Genomic DNA, 13,446 nt, shown 5'->3' on the forward strand with positions numbered 1-13,446 from the left:
TGCTAAATCTTAAAAAAAAAATTATTTAAAAATTGTCTTATAATTTTAAAAAAATAATAATAAAATAAAATTATATATAGTGACTAAAAATTATCCTAAACTAAAAGTTGACAAAATAAATGTTATTTGCATTAAGCTGCTTCATTAGCAAATTCTAAAGCAGCTACTTAATATATGTAGAAGTAGTTTGTGAAGTTCTGTAAAATATTAGGTGGTATATGTGTTGTTGTTCAGCTGCTAAGTCATATCTGGCTCTTTGCGACCCCATGAACTGCAGCACGCCTGGCTTCCCTGTCCTCCACTGTCTCCCAGAGTTGGCTCATATTCATGTCCATTGAGTCAGTGATGCTATCTATAATAACTGCGGTTTTTTTCTCCTTTTTTCTCATGGTCTCTGAAGCACTAAGCCTGATATTCATTGGCTGCGCTGCCACTGCTTTGTAAATACAAGTAGTTACCTACGTACGAGTGAGGCTCAGAGATTATGCACACGCACAAGCATTGTCTTGTTTAAGCCTCAGGACAGTCTTCCTCCCTTTCCTACTTCACAGGTGACCTGGGGTGGTGAGGTGTGGCTCACGTAGCTAGCCAAAGCAGAGAGCCTGGTGCAAACCCAGATCTGGGCTCTGAAACCCACTGTCTTCTCATCAAACCACACGGAGATGTTGGAAGGCAGGAGGTGTCGGTATGAGAATGGAGGAGTATTTTCCTGGAAGAGTCTGAGTCTGATTTCAGAGTGGTTTTTCTTCCATTTATCAGGAATAGCAATAGCATAGTGTTGACTCATTTCTGACTGTTCTGTTGGAATCCAAACATCTGCCCTGCCTTCAAGTTTGAATGAGTCTCTTTCGTCTGGTTTACAGCCTAGTTTCACTTTTGGTAACTGATTTAGAAGGTAGTCTCTGTCTATACTGAAAGCTTGATTTTAAGTGAAAGCTTTCAGGAATTGTTTAAGTGCCCTAATTTAGAGTATTGTCGCCTAGTACAGGGGTCCCTAAGCCCCCAGACTGTGGACTAGTACCGGTCCTTGGGTCCTCAGCTTGTTAGGAACCAGGCTTCACAGGAATAGGTGAGCTGCAGGTGAGGGAGCCAGGCTTCACCTACTGCCCCCCTTCACTCAAATGACCGCCCGAGTCACCCCCTCCCTTTGAGTCATAGAAATACCGTCCCCCATAAATCTAGTCCTTGTTGCCAAAAAAGTTGGAGATTGCTGGCCTATTACATGTGAGGCTAATTTTTGTAAATTATGTGCCTTATGACATAATTTAATCAAACTAATGCTACCGATGGTTTTTATGTGCACTGGTGGCTTAACTGGTAAAGAATCCGCCTGCAGTGAGGGAGACCTGGGTTCAATCCCTGGGTTGGGAAGATCCCCTGGAGAAGGGAATGGCTACCCACTCCAGTATTCTGTCCTGGAGAATTCCATGTACAGAAGTCCATGGGGTCACAAAGAGTCGGATATGACTGAGCGACTTTCACTCACCCACTCATGTGGTAAGTATTGGGGGTTTGACTTATTCACAGTACTTGTTTTACTGGAAACGCTTCTGATTCCGACAATCATAACTAGAGTCCTGTGGTCAGTATGGGGTTAGGAGAGATGTTTAGCGGTCTCTGGCTGGGTGGCGGCAGGGTGACTGATCGTGTTGTACCTGAAGGAGGAAGTTGTGATCGGCAGAATACCTTTGCCCTCAACGCCCCCCCTCCCCACCCCCCGTGCTGTCTCCTTCTCCCAGCACCCCTCCTCGCACCATCATTACGGCATCTGGACTCTCCCTCTTCGCACCATTGTTACAGCGTCTGGACTCCTTTGCCTCTCTTGAGATTTGAGGCTGCTGCCTGATTGCAGCCCTCTCCTCTCTTGCTTCTACAGGAGTCCCATGGGTTCTGAACTACCCACAGCGTGTGTTGTAGGCTAATGCCCTAAAGAAGCACCAGAGCCAGGCTGGCTTCCTGCTCCTCAGCTGTAGGCTGGAGATGGGCAGACACATGTAGGACCCCCAGCGGGGACACTTTCAGATGAAAAAGAATCCGAATGAGATCAGAGCAATCATGAATGCAACAGAAATTTACAGAGGATATTTACTCGGGTAAACTCCTTCCAGGCCACAGATCTGTCCTCAGGCCCTTTGGATATAGTTTCCAGAGTAGAGTGTACCCTGCTGCTCCTTGTTGGCCCTACTCAGTGAGGGGCTGTGTACTGCTTCTTCCTCAAGAGCACTCTGACCTGTATGTTCCGAGCTCTGGTCAGTAGGAAAGTGTCCCTCATGGTGGCCAGGGTTTGGGAGTATTTGGCTGATGAGCCATCTTATTCTCCTTGCTCCTGAGAAATCTGTATGCAAGTCAAGAAGCAACAGTTAGAACTGGACATGGAATAACAGACTGGTTCCAAATTGGGAAAAGAGTACGTCAAGCCTGTATATTGTCACTCTGCTTATTTAACTTACATGCAGAGTACATCATGGGAAATGCGAGGCTGGATGAAGCACAAGCTGGAATCAAGATTGCCAGGAGAAATATCAATAACCTCAGATACGCAGATGACACCACCTTTATGGCAGAAAGTGAAGAGGAGCTAAAGAGCCTCTTGATGATAGAGAAAGAGAAGAGTGAAAAGTTGGCTTGAAACTCAACATTCAGAAAACTAAGATCATGGCATCCGGTCCCATCACCTCATGGCAAATAGATGGGGGAACAATGGAAACAGTGACAGACTTTATTTTGGGAAGCTCCAAAATCACTGCATATGGTGACTGCAGCCATGAGATTAAAAGATGCTTGGTCCTTGAAAGAAAAGCTATGACCAACCTAGGTAGCATATTAAAAAGCAGAGACATGACATTACCAACAAAGGTCCGTCTAGTCAAGGCTATGGTTTTCCAGTAGTCATGTATGGATGTGAAAGTTGGACTATAAAGAAAGCTGAGCGCCAAAGAACTGATGCTTTTGAATTGTGGTGTCAGAGAAGACTTGTGAGAGTCCCTTGGACAGCAAGGAGAGCCAACCAGTCCATCCTAAAGGAAATCAGTCCTGAATATTCATTGGAAGGACTGATGCTGAAGCTGAAACTCCAATACTTTGGCCACCTGATGGTGAAGACCGACTCATTGAAAGAGATCCTGATACTGGAGAAGACTGAAGGCAGGAGGAGAAGGGGACAACAGAGGATGAGATGGTTGGATGGCATCACCGATGCGATGGGCATGAATCTGAGCAAGCTCCGGGAGTTGGTGATGGACAAGAAGGCCTTGCTTGCTGCAGTCCATGGGGTTGCAGAGTCAGACACGACTAAGCAACTGAACTGAACTGAATGAATAAACTTTGATAACCTTAAAATGTATTACTATTAATACAAGAAGCCCAAGTATCATCATATGAAATATAAAAACAGATATTGTCCGAAGACCCAATTTTGGGCGTTGGTTGTTTTTTTCTTTTTTTCATTCACAGAGAAAAATTTTAAAGGAAGGCTTGAAACTTTTAAAATATAAATTCTGGAATTTGACCTCATGGCTTTCTAGTCGTGTGTCATGGATGCATAATAATTGTGGAATTTATTAAAAATCAAACTGCATGACATAAGATAAAATGTATATGATATTTTTACATGCAAGGGATCATGTGAATGAATGGATATTGTTGTACTTTTGAATTTTTAGCTTTTTAACTCTTTATCCTGGGAATTTCCAAATACAATACAGAAGTAGAGAGAGTAGAACTTATGTAGTGAATCTCCAGATACTCATCACCCAGATTCAGTAACTAAAATCTAGTTGCTTCATCCCTGCCTCCACCCTCTTACTCTTCATTGATTGTCTTCCCTTATAGCTCAGTTGGTAAAGAGTCTGCCTGTAACGCAGGAGACCCGGGTTTGATTCCTGGGTCAGGAAGATCCCCTGGAGAAGGAAATGGCAACCCACTCCAGTATTCTTTCCTGGAGAGTCCCATGGACAGAGGAGCCTGGTAGACTATAGTCCATGGACTCACAAAGAGTCGGGCACAACGTAGTGACTGAACCATCACCTCTGATTGTCTTAAAGCACCTCTAAGGCATAGTCATCTGTAAGTGTTGCTAGAAGATGAAGACTTTAAAAGCACTTTTATTATGCTATAAGAAAGCTAACAGTAATTCCTTAATGCCAGCTGTCCAGTCCATGTTGCGATTCCTTGGTTAAGGCATTGTCACACTTGGTGTCATCCAGTTGGGGGTCAGACAAGCGGTGCTGGGTGAGCTTGGCTGTATGCCCCTCCAGTCTCTGTGTGCTGTCTGTATTTATCTGTGGAGGAAATCACGTCCCTCACACCGTGCCCCATGCCCTGAGTCTGGCCAGTTGCAGTTGTGTGATGCTGTGCTGTGCGGGTCCCTCTCTGGCCCCTGTATTCCTGAATTTCCTGTACTCTGATCGTTAAGGTTGAGAGGAGTTTGGTCAGGGAGTTGGGTGTGGGTTGAGGGAGGCAGGTGGGCAGATCTCAACGACACAACTCACGTTGTTGTGATCACAGCACACTCTGCGGAAATGTGACCAAGTTGTTTCCATTCTTCTCGTTTCTGCTCCTAGTGTGGACTGGTGGCAGTAAGCTGCTGCCATTCTCACCCTGAGCCCTGCCCTCTCGGGCCCACCCTGGGTCCTCAGCTTTCTTGACGGTGCCCTGTGGTCTGCAGTTGAGCTGTGTGTGCCGGCTGCGTCTTCTCCATCACGTGGTGTCGCCCATGCATATTAGAGGGTTGGTCCGCCCTTGTGTTGACCCCACTACGACGTGTCTGTGTGGCCCTCACCGCACTGCAGTTGCCATGTCTCCAGCTCCAGGAGGGCTGGCGTGTGTCTCGTTCATCCAGCAAGTGCCTAATAGAGAGAGAGTTGGCTTTCAAGAGAGTTTTCAGTACATGAATGACAGTGAATGAGGAGCGGATACTGGTAGGCGGAGGGCTTCGAAGCCTTGTTTTCAGCTACCCTGGCTCCAGTTTTTTATGTGAAAGCAGTTTATTTGAGGTGTACACTTAAGGTCTGCGTCTTTGCTGATGGTTTGGGGGAAAGTGCTGATAAAGCTCTTTTACAGATCAAGAGCCGCTAGCTCTCCACACTGCTCGCTCTCCGCTCTGCTCTCTTTGCGGTTGACGTTAGCTGCTCATGAGAGCCTGTGTCCATGGGTCTTTGTTACTTGTGTCATTGTGTGTCAGCTTTATTCTTCATAAAGGCATCTGTACCTTTGCTCGCTCCGCTGGCTTTGTGGAGCTGGCTGACCTCTTCATGTCTTGCTTAAAATTTCAGTATCTAGTGCTACTCTTTCCTAAGAGGGAAAACTGCATTTTAAAATATTAATATGTTTCTCAAGTCAGTTATATTAAGAAATCAAGTGTACCAGTAGTCACATAAAAGCATTGCAACTTTGTACTTGTCTTTATAGCTATGCCTTACAATGTAGCATAAGTTTTCTCTGGTATTGAAATAATGTGTTTCTGTTTTTCTCTTCCCTCCTCCTGCCTCTATATAAGGAGTCAGTCACTGCCAACCTAAGGTTAAGAAGGCTAGGCGCTTCCTCCCCTTGGTCTTCTGTGCCCACGAACCTCCTTCTGCGGGTACTGCACTCAGCTTTTGCACAGGCTCTCCTCTTAACCACAGCTGACCACTGCGGCCAGGCGGCAGTCTAACGATGCTTGTAGATGGTGCCGGCCCTGGGGTCAGTGTAGTGCTGCCTGGCCGGGGCCTGTGGGCTGGGGTTCAAGGTGACTGTCTGTGGGCCGTCCTGATAGAAGACTCTTTGTTTGCCTGTTCGCTGGTGTTTAAATGCATGACAGGGCGAGAAGTCTCTTCCTGTGTCATCTCAGTGTTTTCTCAAAGGGGCCGGCAGGTACCACACCTTTCCCTTGTGGGTTTCCTAACACGGCATGTGAGTGATGGAGGAGGATGGTCCCAGTGAGCCCCGGGGTCTCCTCGCCTGCTTCGTGGGCAGATATTCAGGGATGCTGCAGAGGACAGGCAGCCAGGGCCCCGGAAGCGTTATCAGGAGAGGGAGATGATGAGGGTGTAGCAGCCGGGACGGTCCTTCTGCAGATGCTGTGTAGATGAGAGGAGGTGCATCGGCAGAGCCCCAGGAGGAGCGGCGGGAGCCCCGGGGCCCCCTGAGGAGGCCTTCTGAGGGCTGTCCCTGTGCACACACTAATGACCCGTGGTTCTCATTTCTGTCCAAGAGGATGCACGTTCTTTGTGAGGATAGTAGACTTGTCTTTAACATTTAACGGTGAGAAGCAATCAAATTAGCCTTGCTTAATGTGGCAGAAACGCACCTAAACTGCTGTTTACCTGGGGTAATGTGAGGAGGCTTCAAACTCGCACTAATGCCCTCGAGTCAAGTAAACATGCTGACTCCTCCATCCTGCAGTCTTTCTTTTACCTTCTGAATTAGACTGGGAGGGGGTGGTTTTTGTGTTTTCCTTACACTATGATTTGCTTGTCATTTTAATAGTGTTTTCCCTTCTCTCCCCCTCCCTTCCTCTTTCTCCTCCCCTCCCCTTTCCCTTCCTCTCCCTTTCTTTGCATGCCACCTGGATCCACAGATGAAATTAGTGGGGACGGTAATATTTATTTTCATGTTTGTGTTGCTAATGTGAGATAATTATTTATGGATATAAATACCACTCAGTTTTTAATGAAAGGCAAAATGTGGCTTAGATCCAACAGAGTATGTATGAAACAAGTGATGGTGTGAACCGGTGATCTCTTTAGAGTTGCTCAGGGTTTCAACCCAAGAAGGGTCTCCATCAGTTTCTTTACCACGTCTCACTGGTAAACTTGAGTCGTGTATATTCATAGAGAATTTTAGAGATCTCATTATTAGAACTAGAGATAAACGGAAATTGTCAAAACTGTTTCATTCCTCAGTAAGTGGGAGAGAGTCACACACTTTCCCACATTCGTGTGTATAGTGACTTTTAGTTGGGAGTGGCGTGGAGGAAGGAAAGAAGGAAGAGTGATTTCTAAGAGTCACAGAGACAAAAGCAATTAAGGAGCTGTCAGCATTTGTTTTTCAGGCAGTTGAGGGCACCACTCCATAAACTAGAAATTTAAAAGTCATGTGCAGTGCCTTGTTGTTCATTTCCCTTGTGTGCTGCCTGCATGAAGCTTTGTACTCTTATAATAAGGAGTGAGATTTTATAAAATAAAATTAAGGGGGATTATACCTTTCCTCACTATTCAATGAGAAAAATACTTTGACTGAAGATTCCGTCTGTGCTCCTGTCTGTCGGGTCAGTGACGTGATCCTTACGAGCAAAGTGCTTGCAGTGAAAGGTCTGAACTAAGTGTGACGGGGAGAATGTGTCTGCCTCCCGGGACTTGGAGCCGGAAGGTCTGGGCTCTGTGTCCCGGCTGATTGCTTGGTGGAGGCTGGTTGGAAGCTCCTCCGTGGAGGGTTCCCCGTGTGTCTGCCCTTTATCTGTGTGACTGCCGAGTCCCCCAGCAGGGATTCTGAGTGTAGCTAGGTGTTGTCTTCACTGGTGAGCAGAGGGGTGAGAGACTGACTATCCAGGGCTGCTGGGTGAGTGGCCAGGGCCCAGGCTCCAGCCTCGCCGGCTGACCAGTTGGGTGACCTGCAGCAAAGCACTTGCTCCCTGGAGTCTTCATGTGTAGAAGGCCTCGGTGGTTGTTTAAGAATTACTGTGAAAGCATACAAATTTAAACAGATGAGTACAAGCAAGTAGTTATTACCACATTGTTTATCTAAAGAAAACATTTTTTTTTGCATTTTCCTCACATTTGGATTTCCCAGTACTATGAAACAGGGTGAGTATTATTATCCTCATTTACAGGTGAATCTGCTGAGCCCTAAGGATTTAATCCTTGAGTATAAGGCCCAAAGTCCAATTATAGCCCACACCTGTTTTTGTATTGCTCCTTGAGCTAAACAGGATTATTATATTTTTTTAAATGGTTGAGAGGAAAATCAAAGAATGTGGCATCAAAACTATGTGAAATTCCCACGTCCATCAGTAAGTCACTGGAGCACAGTCATACCTTCGGTCATGACCAGTCTGCTCACCCCTGCAATTTAAGCGGCAGAGTTAAGTGGTTGCAGTGGAGACTGTGAGGAGCAAGTCTAAAATACCTACTCTCTGACCTTGTACAGGAAAAGTGTGCTGACCCTGGCGCAGGTCACAGAGCAAAGCATCACCCTTCCTGGCTCCCTGAAGCCCTCCGCCCCCTGCCCCCACCCACTCCACCTACCGTCCCTGCGGCCTCCAAGGCTGACCGCAGGTTCGCCTGTCCAGGTGGCGTGAGGAGCTGTGATCGCTCGGTCGCACTGAACTGCTGGGCAGTGGCGTCCCCGTGCATGCGCTGCTCTGGGGGTGATGCGTCCTCAGGCCCGCCAAGGGCAGCAGGCCCAGCCTGGAGGTGGGGACAGACTCTCACCGCCCGCCCCCTTCCCCACAAGGGGACGAGGGCACCCAGGAGGTTGGTGGGCTGCAGATCCTGGTCCAGTTCTGATATTTACAGCCAAGTGTCCGCTGCTCCGTCCCTCCCATTCTCCAGACTGGGCCTTCCCAGGGACTCCAGAGGCATCAGGCCCTTGGGTGGCAGAGCAGAACCCGTGTGCGTGTCCAGGTTTCTGGAGCGACTTTACTAGGTCTGGCTCACCACCTTTGAAAATGAGAACTTGATACTTTTCCCTCCTCATTTCAGTTGTCAGTTTCTGTCCTTTTAACATGTCTTCCCATCATTTTTATTTTACCACATACTGTGACACCAAACACTGTAAATTACAGTGTTATCCAGGGTTTCAGAGGTCACCATTTTTCAAAGTATTTATTTTGAAATATTCAAATCATGGTCTGAAAAACCTTTCAGATTACAGTGTTATGCATGGTTTCAGAGGCCTCCATTTTTCAGAGTGTTCATTTTGAAATATTCAACTCATGGTTTGAAATTGTCTCCCAAGTGCACAGACCCACAAAAGCCTACCTGGGCACAGCCCAGAGCAAAGCTGGACCCACGTTGGGGGTGAAGTCCCCGAGCACACTTAGGGGAGCGTGCTAGGTCTCAAGACGCAGGGGGTCTGGTCTCACAAGATGAAGCCCCCAGAAACACGGAAGGTGACAAAGAGCAGAGCTTGGAGCGCGGTGGCTCGGACGCCTTCCTGCAGGGCCCTCCAGTGCCTCTGGGGGCCTCGGGTTCCAGCCTGGGAAACAGGATGATGAGAGCAGGACCCTCCATGTACGATTTTCCTGAGGTTAAGCAATGGTGCGCGTAGTTGTTTGTGATGGTGTCTGGCAGGTGCCCAGGTCTCCGTTAGTCGTGACCACCATGATTAAGTGGAGCACACACAGCTCTTCCCTTCATTTGTGCTGAGATTTTTCAACCTGCCTACTTTTCCCTTATGTTTCCCTCCTACCATATTTGGGGGACAGGTGGTTTCAGGGTGGCCTCCAGTTGTTCAGGGACTGATAAGTATGTAAAAGTACCTCTCACATCAGTGTCGTACTAGCTCATCATCGTAAAAACCAGGAAAGAAAAATGGAAACTAGAACCAAATCCATATCAAGAGTTCCTGGAGAAATACGCCAAGTATTCTCACCTGAAAAGCCCTTCTATCTATAGAAGGTCACGGTAAACCTTTGTAGGTGCACGTGCCTTCACCAGTGTTGACCCTGCCACGTGAGAACCAGCTTGAGAAGAACACAGCAGCAAGAACTCCCTGTTCACCTGGCGTCACAGTATCCACACCCACATTGACCACGAGTGACGCCCGGTGTTTGGGATAATCCCCAGAGCTTTTTTTTTGTAGCATTCACGTAGCACCAAAAGACAGAAACTGCAGACTCTTTCTTGTGATGGTGTAAACTAAAGTGTATGCAGCTTGTTTTTTTCCCAAATCAGTTTTGTGTGCCAGCCTGATGTATGAGCCATCTTCTTTTTTCTCCCTGCGAGCAGTTCAGAGGTTGTCTCTCTGCTGAGGGTTTTGTAAAAAGAGGCAGTCCTGGGAGCTGCTGCAGCTCCACCCAGAGGGCTCCTGCCAGGGAGGTCTCAGAAGCAGAGGGCACCAAGGAGATCGCAGCCCTCAGTCACCTGTCATCTGCAGGGCCCACCGCAGCTTGGCGTGTGTCTCTGTGATCCTGACAACCCCCGCAGGCGGAGGTGTTCTCATCGGACACGTGAGGGCACCGCTGAAGCCCAGACAGGGGTCTGTGGGCGCCCGCATGCAGCTCTGCCTGGCCTGGCTCCTGCGCCTCAGGCTCATGGCCCCCCTTGCGTACCTGGAGTGCACGCCTTCTCTCTGTTCAGTGGGCACTCACCGGGTGCCTCCCCAGTGCCGGCTCTGCTTTGCAGGCTGAGAACAGGACTGTAGATGAGCTGCAGCAGGGCCCGCTGCCCCGGGGGCTCTGCTCCCAAGAGCCAGGGGACCAGCAGAGAGCTGGTAGTGACGGGCCCTGAGCAGAGCACACTGGGCAGCGTGATTGAGAGTGGCTGGGGGCCAGGAGGGCTCTCTGAGGTGGCACCCAGGCGGCAGACACTGTTACTTAGGGAGATGGAAGGACGGGCAGACAGTGACCCCAGTGGCCCTGGGAAGCCCGCTGAGTCCTGGGCCCCTGACATCTTAGTGGAGCCAAGAACCCAGGGCAGGGCCTGATGATGACTCCAGGGCAGCTCTGGTAACAGGGCGGCTAGGGGAGGGAGGCATGGCCAGAGTTCTGGGCAGTTCTGTAGCAGAATCCAGCCTCCTCAGGGTCAGCTAATGTGTTTTGCCTCTAAGGGGGTGTGTGTTGTATGTGAAAGAGGACCATGGGGGTGGGTCTGTGGGTGCAGGAGATCAAGTCGCCACACTGCCGACAGTGTGGACGGCTGAGGGTCCACCTGTGTGGCCTTAGCCTGACGCTGTCCCCCACTTAGTCCTTTTCCTCACCCCAGCCTTGGCGGCACACTCTGTCCCCAAATTTCATTTCACAGTTTCTGCTCAGCCACCTTATACAAAAGCAAGGCTGCAGACCTAGAAACTACCACCACTCCTGGCATCCATTGAGAACAGGATGTCCTAAGAACAAGATAGGGGAGAGAAATGTAGGAATGTAAGGTGTGGGATAGATTAAATAATTTTTTTCTTTAATCCTGAAAGTAGTAATATTTGTAAACACGGAAGAATACCATAAATTATCCCCTGTCATACAGGGCTTAGGAATAGGTCACGTTTGCCAAATACCTGAAGGAATGCCTGTTTATGGACTTTGTGTTCTGCCAGTTGAAGTTGTTGTTACTTGAATTACTTTTAATGATGATGACAAATTAAGAAATGAATTCTTCGAACCACTTTTACATTTGATCTCAGTTGTTAGCATAGCAGTATGCAGAACAGTTGACGTTCTAGTGACTATAAACAGTATATAGTCTCTGTTGTCTTTGGTTTCTATAATTTTAATATCTGAGTGAAGTAATAATGGCAGCACAGAAGAGAGAGCTTTAAATTCTTTAGAACTTATAGCCTCTTCTGCTGGCCCAGCAGCTTAAACCCTGTGCACAGAGCTACCCAAGGTTTTTGTCTTTCCAGTACGAGAAAAACAGAGAAGACCCGAGTGATTTTTCAGTGTAATTATTATCCAAGTGAGTGTGTGTTTTCCTCAAAAGGAGTTTTCCCCCCATTAATATGGAGGTGGGTCGTTAAGTTCCTGCATTACTGAGAGGAATTAGTGGAAGCATTGGAACTTATACCAGAGAAGAACTCGATTTCTATGCTATTCTGATTTTATTATTTTTGACACATCTTTTACCCTTTTGACATGAATAGACACTGTTCAAATATCTGAGTGAAAAGTTACAAGAGCAATTCCTGGGTTGCTTTCACTCTGGACAGATAAAGTAAGTTATCTCAAACATCCGCGTGCCGTTTTGTTTTCTGAAGAACATGCAGAATATGCTGTGAGGTCTGACTGCGAATGAAGTCTGAGCCGTGCTTGGAGAAGCCCCAGTGGACGGCGGTGCGGCTTTGCGCGTGTGCTCCGTGTAGGGAGGCGGGGCTTCACCGTCAGCCCCAACCGCTTGGTGCATTTGAGTCGTGCACACAGTCATTTCCTGTCTTCTGTTTTCCACAAGGGTTTTCTGTGTCAGTCTGTGTGCTCTCCGAGGAACAAGTCTGTGTATTATGACATGGTGGACCGTGATGTCACCTTTATTTCCATAAATGACTCATGTGTGAGCAAAAATTGAGTAATAGTGTTTTAAAAATATGTCAGCATAGCAGGGGATGCAGGCAGATCATTTTGCCTTTTCAAATTAGTTCAAGGCCAGGGGGTCGGAGATTTAACCTCTTCCAACATACGTGTCTCCTCTCCTACAGAAACAGATGATTATGCCGAGATCATAGATGAAGAGGACACTTACACCATGCCCTCCAGTGAGTAGCTTTGGTTTTGCTCCTGTTCAGATTTGACAGTTTTAAATATCTTGTGTTTAAATGTTTTAGATGTCTATTGTCATTTTACTGCCTTGTTGAGCTCGTGGTAGAAATACTCTCTGCAGCCTGCCGTGCCCACTGCCAGGTCAGAAGCCTGAAACTCAAACATCTATCGTAAGTCAGTTCAGTTATGGGGAGTTTGTAATCTTGTGCTCTTGCTCTGTGATAATATATAACATTTAATGATTAAAGCATTTCCTGTCTGTAGGAAATTAGTATTTAAACACACACACACACACATACAGTTCTTTGAATGCACACCTTTTAATGAGTCACATTTCCCCTCTGAGGTTTCATTTCTTATTGCCCTTGACTAAGCAATTACAAAGAGCTTCCTGCATCCAGTCCTTCCAGCTCGGGTGGGAGGTGTGGGGAGAGCAGGACTCCTTACCACCCCTCGCCCCCCAGCAGCCCGGCAGTGTCACCCTCTACTTCTCTGCCATGCGGCATGCTGGTGAGGAGAGCCTGGGAGCCCCAGCTTTCCAGGTGGAGTGTGTATAGTCCCAGCTCTGGAAAATTTCAAGGGCATGTCTCAATTAAAAAAAAAAAAAGTTAACCCTACCTCTTAAAGAGGCCTGATTAGGAGTCCTCCTTTTAAGCCTTCGAGGCCTAATAATTCAGCATCTAGTATCCTGGTTTTAGTAAAGCTCTGTGTGTTTGTAAAATGTTTCAGATTCTTTACCCTGTTGTATAAATATTTTGAAAGTTGTTCTCAATAGATTTCCTACACATGTTGGATTTACCAAAATAAAGAGAAATAGCCCAGTCAACTCAACCCCGTGGGTATCCTGCAGGGAAAAAGGTGGGGGTGGGGTGCTGAACTTCTTTCCAAGGGCTCCCGGGTTGGTGATTTGAAACGGAGGCAAGAGTTGAGACTTAAATGTGTTTACTGTGACTCACAGTAGCAATTTGGAGAAATGTTTAAATTTTGGTTTCAAGGTTCGGTTAGCCACTTAGTCTTTTGTACATTCTTGCAGACTGTCCATATTTTTATTCGTATATTAT

At 47.3% G+C, this 13,446-nt stretch overlaps 1 protein-coding gene across 26 annotated transcripts in view; it reads left to right on the plus strand.

Moving 5' to 3' along the window:
- Positions 1-13,446, plus strand: part of PTK2 (protein tyrosine kinase 2) — a 190,096-nt gene that overhangs the window by 128,674 nt on the left and 47,976 nt on the right. For 13 of the 26 annotated variants that reach the window (XM_060419958.1, XM_060419961.1, XM_060419969.1 and 10 more), the window contains 3 exons: positions 5,498-5,581; positions 6,560-6,577; positions 12,325-12,381. In XM_060419958.1, the coding sequence (XP_060275941.1) occupies positions 5,498-5,581; positions 6,560-6,577; positions 12,325-12,381 (159 nt within the window). Of the gene's footprint in view, positions 1-5,497; positions 5,582-6,559; positions 6,578-12,061; positions 12,180-12,324; positions 12,382-13,446 lie in introns of those variants that run through there. The other 13 variants (XM_060419963.1, XM_060419970.1, XM_060419965.1 and 10 more) reach the window with 3 other exon arrangements.

The sequence above is a fragment of the Ovis aries genome, chromosome 9 (assembly GCF_016772045.2).
Source record: "Ovis aries strain OAR_USU_Benz2616 breed Rambouillet chromosome 9, ARS-UI_Ramb_v3.0, whole genome shotgun sequence".
Lineage (NCBI taxonomy): Eukaryota > Metazoa > Chordata > Mammalia > Artiodactyla > Bovidae > Ovis > Ovis aries.